This window comes from Salvelinus sp. IW2-2015, linkage group LG15 (genome assembly GCF_002910315.2).
Source record: "Salvelinus sp. IW2-2015 linkage group LG15, ASM291031v2, whole genome shotgun sequence".
Classification (NCBI taxonomy): domain Eukaryota; kingdom Metazoa; phylum Chordata; class Actinopteri; order Salmoniformes; family Salmonidae; genus Salvelinus; species Salvelinus sp. IW2-2015.
In genome coordinates, this window is record NC_036855.1 from 5,866,471 (window position 1) to 5,878,554 (window position 12,084).

The 12,084-nt window shown below is 43.6% G+C and overlaps 1 protein-coding gene and 1 long non-coding RNA gene across 5 annotated transcripts in view; one reads left to right on the plus strand and one right to left on the minus strand.

The window, feature by feature from the left end:
* The window catches only part of aqp3a (aquaporin 3a), a 16,950-nt gene extending 6,981 nt beyond the window's left edge, over nucleotides 1-9,969 (plus strand). The window contains exons 2-6 of the mRNA XM_024003255.2: nucleotides 6,906-7,032; nucleotides 7,234-7,371; nucleotides 7,490-7,605; nucleotides 7,712-7,929; nucleotides 8,226-9,969. Of these exons, the coding sequence (XP_023859023.1) occupies nucleotides 6,906-7,032; nucleotides 7,234-7,371; nucleotides 7,490-7,605; nucleotides 7,712-7,929; nucleotides 8,226-8,433 (807 nt within the window). The 3' untranslated portion in view covers nucleotides 8,434-9,969. The remainder of the gene's footprint in view (nucleotides 1-6,905; nucleotides 7,033-7,233; nucleotides 7,372-7,489; nucleotides 7,606-7,711; nucleotides 7,930-8,225) is intronic.
* Nucleotides 8,454-12,084, minus strand: part of LOC139028780 (uncharacterized) — a 14,308-nt gene continuing 10,677 nt past the window's right edge. For all 4 annotated transcript variants that reach the window (XR_011480984.1, XR_011480983.1, XR_011480986.1 and 1 more), the window contains one exon: nucleotides 8,454-8,546. This is a non-coding gene — a long non-coding RNA (uncharacterized lncRNA). The remainder of the gene's footprint in view (nucleotides 8,547-12,084) is intronic.

The window sequence follows — 12,084 nt, forward strand, 5'->3', positions numbered from 1 at the left end:
AGTGCTGTGTATTTTTGTATTGTGGTTTTTTGGTTTCAGTGTGGTGTGTGCCATGGTGCGCATAGATTTGTCAGCGCACAGGCTTCACCGCCTTATATATGCATGAGAACAGAATCTCTTGCATTCTTTACAATTGTTTATACCTGACTCCAGTTACACTGAAGAAAGGAAAAGAGTTGAAACTAAACTGGAATGAAGTCGTCAATTAGAAGCCTCTGACATGAATGTGGTGAATTCTCTGGATGAAGGGGACCACTTCCATTTCCAACAGCCTGTGCCGTCAGTGGGGAAAAGCCAAACAGGCACTCTTGTCTCTGAAGGTCAGCGAGGTGACAGTGACTCTATCAGCAGACAGGTCTTTCCTGAGCTCGTACAGGATCACCTGTGTTGACAGGTGGGTTGGACTACAGAACACGTCCTTCACCCCAGCAGTGTGTGAGTGCCACCACCAAGGAAACAATACAGTCCTTACATCAAACCCAGGGAATTAGGGGAAAAACAGCATAATTGTTCTCCTTAAATTTCAGCTCCATTTGTGAACAGTCTGGACAACTGTGTGCTTTGCTGTCTTAAATTCCAAGTGGCGGAGACACATTACTGACCACACAAAACCACGCTGTGACCACCCCAATCACTATTCTTCAAAACAAAGGTTCATAGGAGTGCATAACCGTGGGAAGTCAGTTTTGGGAAGAAGTGTATCGAGGAACGACTATATGGCCTTCTAATACTGGACTAAAAGTAAAGGCCTCACGTGTTTTTTGGTCCCTCTAGTGTCAGTCTTCAATAATGGACTAGTAAAGGCCATGTTACGGTCCTCTATGTCAGTCTCCTCTAATACAGGACTTGAAGGCCCAGTGTTACGGTCCTCTATGTCAGTCCTCTAATACCGATGACTTTAGTAAAAGGCTCAGTGTTTATGTCCTCTATGCAGTCCTCTAATACAGGATATGTAAAGGCCTCGTTACGGGTTCTGTCAGTTCTCTAAATACAGGACTTTGTAAAAGCCCAAGTGTTTACGGTCCTCTGTTTCAGTCCTCTAATACAGGACTAGTAAGGCTCAGTGTTACGGGTCTCTATGTTCAGTTCCTTAATACAGGACTAGTTAAAGTCACGTGTTTGGTCCTCTATGTCAGCCCTTCTATACAGGACTAGAAAGGCTCAGTGTTACGGCCTCTTGTTTTCAGTCCTCTATACACGAAACTAGGTAAAGGGCCCAGTGTTATGGTCCTCCTATGTCAGTCCCTCTAATCAGGACTAGTAAAGGCTTCAGTTGTATTCCTCTATGTCAGTCCTCTCAATACAGGACTAGTAAAGGCTCAGTGTTATGGTCCTCTATGTCAGCCCTCTAATACAGGACTTAGTAAAAGGCTCAGTGTTACGGTCCTCTGTCATCCTCTTAATACAGGACTAGTAAAGGCCAGTGTTATGGTCCTCTATGTCAGCCCTCTAAATACAGGACTAGTACAAGCCCAGGTTACGGTACTCTGTCAGGTCCTCTAATTACTAGGACTAGTAAAGGCCCCAGAATTTGTGTCCTCTATGTCAGTCTCTAATACAGACTAGTAATGCCGAGTGCACCACATTTTGTGATTATAAAACAATTAAATAAAACATTGTAACTTGAATCTGATAAATTATCTGTACAAAACATTAATCTGATAATACAAGTGAATATAAAAAATACTTGGCTTGATGATATTGTTATCAAATTCAAGAAATTTAGAACAAGGAACAGATATAGCCCTTGGCTCTCCTGACCTGACTGCCACTTAACCAACAGAAAAAAACATCCTATGGCGTTCTGCATTAGCAGTCGAACAGCCCCCGTGATATGCAACCTTTTCAGGAAGCCAGAAACCAATTATACACAGGCAGTCTAGAACAGCCAAGGCTTAGCTTTTCAAGCAGAAATTTGCTTCCTGCAACCACAAATTCAAAAAAAAGTTCATGGGACACCGTAATAAAGATCCATGGAGAATAAGAACCACCTCCTCCCAGCTCCTCCACACCGGCTCTGAAGAAGAACACTGTCACACCGACAAATCCACTATAAATGAGAATTTCAATAAGCATTTTTTCCGACGGCTGCCATGCTTTCCATCTGGCTGCCCCTTACCCGGACAACAGGCACTGCCCTCCCTCTGCTACTCGCCAACTTCCCCCATTTTCTCTTTCTCCCAATACAGTCAGCTTATGTCCTAAAATGAGCTTGCAAAATCTGGCACCTTACAAATCAGCCGTGGCGGGTAGGATAACTGGGACCCTTTCTTTTCTTTAAATACTATCTGCTAAATTGTTGCCACCCCTGATTACTAGCCTCTTCAACCTCTCTTTGTGCTCGTCGAATCCCCCAAAACGATTGGAAAGCAGCTGCGTTATCCCCCTCTCAAAGGGAAGGGACACCCTGACCCCCTAACTGCTACAGACCTATATCTATCCTACCCTGCCTTTTCTAAGGTCCTCGAAAGCCAAGTCAACAAACAGTATTTACCGACCATTTCGAATCCCACCACAGCCTTTCGTATCAATCTGGTTTCAGAGCTTGTCATGGTGCACCTCAGCCACGCTCAGGGTCATAAACGACATCCGTAACGCCACAAGGGGGAAAACCAGATACTGTGCAGCCGATTCATACCTGGCCAAGGCTTTTGACTCTGTCAATCACCACATTCCTCTATGGCAGACTCGACAGCCTTGGTTTCTCTAATGATTGCCCGTATCCCCATGGGTTCACCAAACTACTTCTCTGATCGAGTTTCAGATTGTATTTAGTTCAAATCGGAAGGGTCTGTTGTACCGGGCCTCTGGCAGTCTTTATGGCGAGGGCCACAGGGTTCATTCTTGGACCGACTTCTTCTTCTCTGTATTACATCAAATGATGTCGCTCTTGCTGCTGTATTCTTGAATCTCCCACCTCTACGCAGACGACCCATATTCTTATTACTTCTGGCCCTTTTTTTGACACTGTGTTCAAACTCTCCAGGCGAGTTCAATGCCATACAACTCTCCTTCCGTGGCCCCAAACTGCTCAACATACAAACGTAAAACCAAATGCAATGCTTTTCCAACGATCGCTGCCCCCCTTGGCCGCGTCCAACATCACTACTTTGGACGGTTTCTGGACTTAGAATATGTGGACAACTACAAATACCTATTCAAGGGTAATCTGCGTAGACTGTAAACATCTCCTTCCAGACTCACATCACCTCTCCAATCCAAAGTTCAAATCTAGATTGGTCCTATTCCGCAACAAAGATCCTTACTCATGCGCAAACATACCCTTGTTATAAAAACTGACCATCCTACCACATCCTCGACTTCGTGATTTGTCATTTTACAAAAATAGCCTTCCAAAACCTCACTACTCAAATAAATTGGATGCAGTCTATACAGTGCCATCCCGTTTGTCACCAAAGCCCCATATACTACCCACCACTGCACCTGTACACTCTCGTTGGCTGGCCTCGCTTCATACTCGTCGCCCCCAACCCACTGTCCAGGTCTTTCACAAACCCCTGCTAGGTAAAGTCCCCCCTTATCTCTGCTCGCTGGTCACCATAGCAGCACCTATCTGTAGCACGCGCTCCAGCAGGTATATCTCTCTAGTCACCCCCAAACCAAATTTCTTCCTTGGACGCCTCTCTTCCAGTTCTCTGCTGCAATGCGGAACGAACTACAAAATCTCTGAAATTGAAAACACCTATCTTCCCTCACTAGCTTTAAGCACCAGCTGTCAGAGCAAGCTCATTAGATTACTGCACCTGTACATAACCCCATCTACAATTTAGCCCAAACAACTACCTACTTAACCTACTGTATTATTTTATTAATTATTTTGCTTCCTTTGCACCCCTTATTGTTCTGTCTCTACTTTTGCACTTTGCTTCCCTGCAAACCACCATTCCAGGTTTGTTGTTTTTTTTTTCTTAGTTTTAATTTTACTTGCTGTGTTGTATTCACCACCTCCATGGTTCCTTTTATATTTTATTTATTTATTTTATTTAATTTATCATATATTTGTTTTGCCTTCACTCCCTTATCTCACCTCACTTGCTCACATTGTATATAGAACTTATTTATATTATTTCACTGTATTATGGGACTATATGTTTTTTTACTCCAGTGTATGTAACTATGTGTTGTTATGTGTCGAATGCTTTTGCTTTATCTTGGCCAGGTCGCAATTGTAAATGAGAACGTGTTCTCAATTTGCCTACCTGGTTAAATAAAGGTTAAATAAAAATAAATAAAAATGTTTTCCAGTTTCTTGAAATACTTTGCAAATGCAAATTTCTATGTGAAACTGAAATGGTCAATTCATAATTTTTCCATTTTAGCAGACGCTCTTATCCATAGCAACATACAGCAGTGACCGCATGCATTTTCATACGGGGAATCAAACCCACAACCCTAGCATTGCAAGCACCATGTTCTACCAACTGAGCCACATCATCACATCATCACAAACCACTTAATGTCTCAATGTACTCAATTACTGTATTGTACATTGTTTTTCTTCATGGTGATGGAAAGTCTACAGGTACAAACCTAGATGACCAGCCAATGTACAATACTTTAATGTAAATTTACATTAAGTGGTTTGTAAGGATGGTAAATTAATGCTGCACAAAAAAGTGGTTGTTTTCCATGTTATTTTATCAAGAAAAACAKTTCATTTGATGCAGATGTTTTGTGTCTTTGTCCATGACTTTGCACTTTTGGATGTAATTGTTTAGGACAGGGTTTTGTTCTTTCTGGATTCCATTAGAATGACAATCGCAGAGAAAGGGACAGGGCAACAACTCTCACAATTCTAACTATTGAATCCTGCTAGATATACTGTTCCTACCTTTTTTGGCAAGGCAGTGATGCTGATTTGTTTTTTTGCCTGCGCTACAGAGGTCTATATAAGTCCCCTAATACCAGTAAAGGCCCAGTGCACTACTTTTGTAAAATAATATTGTAAAAAATATATATATTTTTTTATTACTATATTTTTTGGGGGGGATTTTTCAGGTTTTGCTGCAGCACCCTCAGCACCCCTACTTCCTGTGGCTATGGTAGGAGTGGCTCTATGATGGAAAGAGTATGGTGACTTCTTCACACTTCACCTGTCCTTTTGTCCAATAAACATTTTTCATGTATAGTGATGTTTGAAAAGACTGACGGCATCTAAAGCTATCTGAGGTTTCCTGTCTATGTGACTCTACCGCCCTACCTCCCTCCCTACCTCCCTCCCTACCTCCCTCCCTACCTCCCTCCCTCCAGTGCTGTTGGCTAAACGGGATACCTGGGTGACCAGGTCTATCACTAAACATAATGTTGCTGTATGAGGACACAGCATAAACTGCCTGACATTCTGGTGAGTGATTGCGTAATGTAGTCATGTAATGTCATGGCGTAATGCTGTCATGACTTGCTGTCGCTATCACCAACAAGCCATTTAGACAGCTCTGATTCAGATGATTCATTCTGTTAGATGATGTCTTTTAAATCATTGCTCACTGTGTCATGAAACTTCAAACGATTCCAAGAATAACCTTTTGGTGTAATTCAGTCGACTCTTTGGCACCATACTGACATGTTATCAGATGCCTCTGACATTTGACTACATGTCTAAAGATGGTACCCCTGAAGTATTTTTCCACTGAGTTGGAAGCATGAGGCCCTCTGGTCTCATCAGGAGTTTAGACTGGGCTCAGTGATGTTGAACCTCTGCTAGACGCCAAGACCTTTATCGAGAGCTATGGTTCCTTGCAACTAACCTCAACGTATGTGCCATGTGGTCTGAGTGGAATGCATTCACTCCAGGGGGCCTTGCGACTGGATCCCATTTCAATCTTTAAGGTGTCCAGTTTCACTTACAGTGATTGCACACCCCTTCTGACCTGTGCTGACCTTCAGGGATGACAAATCTAGGATATCCGTTTGTACACTGAACAAAAATATAAATGCTACATTTTTACCGAGGTACAGTTCACAGAAGGAAATCAGTCAATTTAAATAAATTCACTAGTCCCTAATCTATGGATTTCACATGACTGGGCAGAGACACAGCCATGGATTGGCCTGGAAGGGGATAGACCCACCCATTTGGGAGCTAGGTCCACCCAGTGGGGAGCCATGCCCAGCCAATCAGAATGAGTTTTTCCCCACAAAAGGACTTTATTACTGACAAAAATATGCCCCCCCAGATGGATGTGAAGGTCCTTGGCTGGCGTGGTTACACGTGGTCTGCGGTTGTGAGGCCGGTTGGATATACTGCCAAATTCTCTGAAATAACCTTGGTGGTGGCTTATGGTAGAGAAATTAACATTAMATTCTCTTGCAACAGCTCTGTTGGACATTCCTGCAGTCAGCATGCCAATTCCACGCTCCCTCAAAACTTGAGATATCTGTGGCATTGTGTTGTGTCACAAAACTGCACATTTTAGAGTGTCCTTTTATTGTCTCCAGCACAAGGTGCACCTGTGTAATGATCATGCTCTTTAATCAGCTTCTTGATATGCCACACCTGTCAGGTGGATGTATTATCTTGGCAAAGGAGAAATGCTCACTAACAGGGATGTAAACAAATTTGTTCTCCAAATTTGAGAGAAATTATCTTTTTGTCCATAGGATCCTTTATTTCAGAAAAAAAATGGGAACAACACTTTACATGTTGAGTGTATATTTTTGTTCAGTATATATCATTTATACTTACAAAGCCTTTTGATGCACAAAGCTTGAGTGACTATTGCAGTGTGTTAACATTGCAAGGTGTATGTTTGGCTGTGCTCTGGAATTACACACCTAGTGCTCCTCATATGCACTCATTACAGTCCTCTTTTTGCAGACGATGTTGGCGCTCAATTTTTGTTGGGACTCATGTTATACTTTTCGTCTCTCCCCTCTCTTGACAGATGTTTGGTTGTGGTGCGGTGGCTCAGCTGGTGCTTAGTGGAGGATCACATGGCATGTTCCTCACCGTGAACTTTGCTTTCGGCTTCGCTGCCACCCTAGGGATCCTGGTCTGTGGCCAAGTATCAGGTACGCACATCATATGATTAGGTGTAGAGGTTCTCCTTGAACAGATTTGTTCCCATGAGTTATTCTAAGGCTCAACCTATAATAGTCATGTGTTCTTCTACCTGATAAATGACTGTGTTGCAGTGTTGGAAAGGTACTTCCTTTTGGAGAGAAGCTGTACTGCTTTAATGTTAAAAATCTCTCAACGTGTGTTATTCCCAGGAGGCCATCTAAACCCRGCGGTGACCTTCGCTCTCTGCCTGCTTGGGAGAGAACGCTGGAGAAAGTTCCCAGTGTTCTTTGCCTTCCAGACACTGGGCGCTTTCCTGGGCTCCGGGATCATCTTTGGTCTGTACTTTGGTGAGTCCTCGGACATGTCCAGGGATGGAACTGATGCATCCATTGGACGAATCAGTGTAACACCTTGTTACAGTTGATGTTATCTCATGATGTTTGTCTGTGTGTAATCTCCTCTCAGACGCTCTGTGGGGCTTTGCTGGAAAGCTCATTGTTACCGGGCCCAACGCCACCGCTGGCATCTTCGCCACCTACCCTGGGGAACATCTCAACCTGCTCAATGGCTTCTTTGACCAGGTTAGCATCTTCCTTCTGCATACAACCCCCAAACTGATTAGGTCAAGGAACAGAACTACTAGTATATTGGGAATTCTCCATGTTAATGGAAGTGTCTCTGTCTCAGGTGATTGGCACGGCAGCGTTGGTCGTGTGTATCCTGGCAATCGTAGACCCCTACAACAACCCCATCCCCCAGGGCCTGGAGGCCTTCACGGTGGGCTTTGTGGTGCTGGTCATTGGCCTGTCCATGGGCTTCAACTCCGGCTACGCCGTCAATCCTGCCAGGGACCTGGGGCCTCGTCTCTTCACCTCCCTGGCAGGCTGGGGCACCGAGGTCTTCACGTGAGTCCTCCCACAATCCTGTACACATTTCTACATTATTCTAGTTGCCTCCTCATCTCTCTGCTTGTCTTCACACCTCTTCTTATGTATCCTAGCACTATACGTCTACCCCTCTGTTGAATGTCCTGGTTCGGGCTTTGTGCGTTATTGATATGCAGATGAGACAAAATGGGAGCTGTTAATGATAGATCAAACAGATAAAAGAGGATGCCAAGATTAAGAATATATCTTTCTCCTCTCTCTTGTGTACTCAATGTCTTTGCTACTCTCTCTCTCTCTCTCTCTCTCTCTCACAGTGCCGGTAAGTGCTGGTTCCTGGTGCCCATCTTTGCCCCGTTTATAGGCTCCACCTTCGGGGTGATAGTCTACCAGCTGATGGTGGGCTACCATCAAGAGGGAGAGGCTCGCGACAAGAAGAGGAGGGAGGACGAGGAGAAAGAGGAAGTCAGAGTCAGACTCACTAATATCACCAAAAAGGATGCCCTAAAGGAAGAGATGGTATGAGTCTCTTAACCTACCACTCTCCAGCAGCCTTCACTCCCCACGACTACCATCACCACCACCACTACTACTAACACTACTACTACCACCACCACCACCACCATCACCACCAACCACTACTACTTACCACCATCACCACTACTACTACCACCATCACCACCACTACTACTACCAGCCATCACCACCACCACTACTACTACCACCATCACCACTACTACTACCACCATCACCACCACTACTACCACCATCACCACCACCACTACCAACCCCACCACTACAAGCATCCTGTACCCCTAAAGCGAGTCCCAGTGGGGGGTACGGTCTCCTGGAGGGCCGGTGGGTCCCTCATCATCCTTGACTCTGACAGCTGTGTGTCTGTAAGGAGACAAATACAGCACACACGCACAATGGACCGCAGTCTTTTCCATAGCATTAGCATCGCTACAGTATATTTAGCTTTAGGCTTCCTTTGTCTTACATTGCAGCTTAATCGTGTCCTTAAGTAAAAAGGGTGAATGTCATGACTCAAACAGAATTATATTAATTCTAAACGTTTAGAAGCAATGGAAGTTTATATCCTAATATCTTTAGGGCTACTGTTTGAAATGTTTTCTATGTTTTATACTGATTGTATGTGTCTCAGAGGAGGCTGCTGGGAGGACTTATAGGAGGATGGGCTCATTGTAATGGCTGGAATGGAATTAATGGAACGATATACAACACATCAAACATATGACAACTACATGTAGTTGACTCCCTTCCAGTAATACCATTCCAGCCATTACAATGATCCCGTTCGTCTATAGCTCCTCCCACCAGCCTCCTCTGATGTGCCACGACCAGAGTACTGGAATTTCTAAAATGTCAATGTCAACATTCCTCTCACAAGGAATGCCTGCTTTTTCTTGTTACGGAAATTGAACGAATACCTTCAAACAGTGAACGTAGGTTGAATTTAACCAGATGTTTTCCTGGTCAGAGGAAAGAGAACACCTGTCTRTGGGATAAGTAGTGTGATAACGACTTTTGATTAATGCTTGTTATGTCATTACATGTAATACAGACTGTATACTGTCTATCTGTTGGCAAGGTAACAAGACTACAACCAGAAAACAATCCGCTCTGTATATCTTATTGTTCAGAGAGTTAACAACTAGCTAGCTATGAAGTGTTCAAGCAGTATACTTTGATTGTTTCATGTCAACACAGCCTTCTGACCTCTCATTGGAGTGATGAAAACCACTGTTCTCCTTTCCTTCATCAGCCAAACCTCTTGGGTTTCTCACCATATGAAAACATTTGAGATTCATTGATTTGATTCATTGAGTTCATTGGGTTTGATTGCCAACAATTTTTGCTTGTAATTATTTGCAGTATTTAAACCTGTCAATAAAACCACTGCCATATGTGCCTTGTGTCAGTAACACGTTGCTAGGGTTCTAATGCCTGTGCCCTAAGGCCTTTGGTATATTGTTAGTTGGGTCAGGAATATTTTTTTGTACTATCATTATAATAAAGTTATGTTATGGTTTAAATATGGTTCATGATATGAGGTTTCATGTTTTGTCCTCTTCTCTTCTCCTTCTCCACGCACGCACACACTCATGCACACCCACCCTTGTACTTGTACCTTAAAAAAATGRCCACACCCTCCCCCCTCATTCAATTAACTCAACAACAAAAATKAATAACCACAAATAACTATAACTGTAGCGATACTGTGTTTATAAATGTGGATATCAACTTTGCCCCAGCATGGTTTTGTGGTTTTGAGTCCATGCCAAGCAGGGCTAAGGGCCAGAAGATTGTGGGTTCGCAGACCACCATGGACGAGCTCACTCTCCCTGCCTGTTTCAGGACACTACGTAGTAATTTGCATATACCCTGACCATTTCCCTCCCCCATATCCCAATTTGTGCCACCTATGAGTGAGAAACGTAGGCTCCCTAAACAGACAAATAATCAATTCTCACATGGACTGTCATGGCTAATGACCACAGACGAGAGGATGGCTGTTCTAGGGTGGAAGTTTGTCATTAGGTYAGCTGAAACTTTGAAATTGATGATTCAAGAGGAACAACAAAACCCTCCCAGAGTTTTAGCAAGCAGCACCCTCGCCGCCCTTTTAAAATATTAAGGTATTTTTTCCTGAGTTTTAATCATCAAATCATTAATCATTAAAACATCAAATCCAATCACATTTTTTTAAATCACATTTTATTGGTCACATACACAGATTTAGCAGATGTTATTGCGGGTGTAGTGAAATGCTTGTTTTTTTTATCCATAACATTTTAAGTGGATCTAACAAGTGTCATGCCTTTTAACACATTATCATGTTATTATTGTGTWATTACATGTCATAACTTTTAACCACTTTTAAACAGCTGCTTTTACTCCCACTGGTATTTTATCTGTATCCCCTTATGGAGGAGCACAGAGGCAGCCAGCTTTAAAGAACACTCTACACTGAAAATGCAAACACAAAAAAAGGTGCTAAAACCTAAAATGGTTCTTTGGCTGTYCTCATAGGAGAACCCTTTGAAGTACCCTTTTTGGTTCCAAGTAGAACCCTTTTAATTCCAGGTAGAACCATTTTGGTTTCCATGTAGAACCCTTTCCATAGAGAGGGGTCTACCTGGAACCATAAAGGCTTCTACCAATAACCAAAAAGGGTTCTCCTATGAGGACAGCCGAAGAACCCTTTCGGGAACTCTTTTTTTCTAAGAGTGTATGTACCTGGAGTGAACTTTTAATACATGCATACCGACCCAGAGTGGATTCTCAATCATATTCATTTAAAACATGCATACCTACCTGCAGTGACTTATTATAAAAAATATATACATATATATATATATATATATATATATATATATTAAAACATGCATACTTAGTCAGAATAGCCTTAAACAGGAAAACCTACACCAATACTTACCCGAATACTGACCTGAGATCCGAACCGCAGTGTACCCGCTGTGTTGCTGCTCTGGAGAAGACCTGTGTGTAATCCTGTTGAACAGTTTAAACACAAACACAACCAAGACCAACAACATCCACAACCACTCAACCAACTACTCACAATCACAGAGCACCACACCCTCCCAGCATCCTGAAGAGCATCTCCTATTTATTTATTTATCTTATTTCTTTTTTGGTATTTTACCCTCTTTTTCTCCCCATTTTCAGTCTTGTCTCAACTCCCCAACGGGCTCGGGAGGCGATAGTTGAGTCATGTGTCCTCCGAAACATGACCCGCCAAACGGCGCTTCTTAACACCCGCCTGCTTAATCCRGACGCCAGCCGGACCAATGTGTCGGAGGAAACACCGTTCACCTGACGACTGAGGTCAGCCTGCAGGCGCCCGGCCCGCCACAAGGAATCGCTAGAGCGCGTTGAGACAAATAAAGCACCCCCGGCCAAACCCTCCACTAACCCGGACGACGCTGGGCCAATTGTGCACCTCGGTATGGGACTCACAGCCAGATGTGATACAGCCCACAATTGAACCCGGATCTATAGGGATGCCTCTAGCATTGCCTTAGACCGCAGAAGTGCCTTAGACCGCAGCAGTGCCTTAGACCGCAGCAGTGCCTTAGACCGCAGCAGTGCCTTAGACCGCAGCAGTGCCTTAGACCGCAGCAGTGCCTTAGA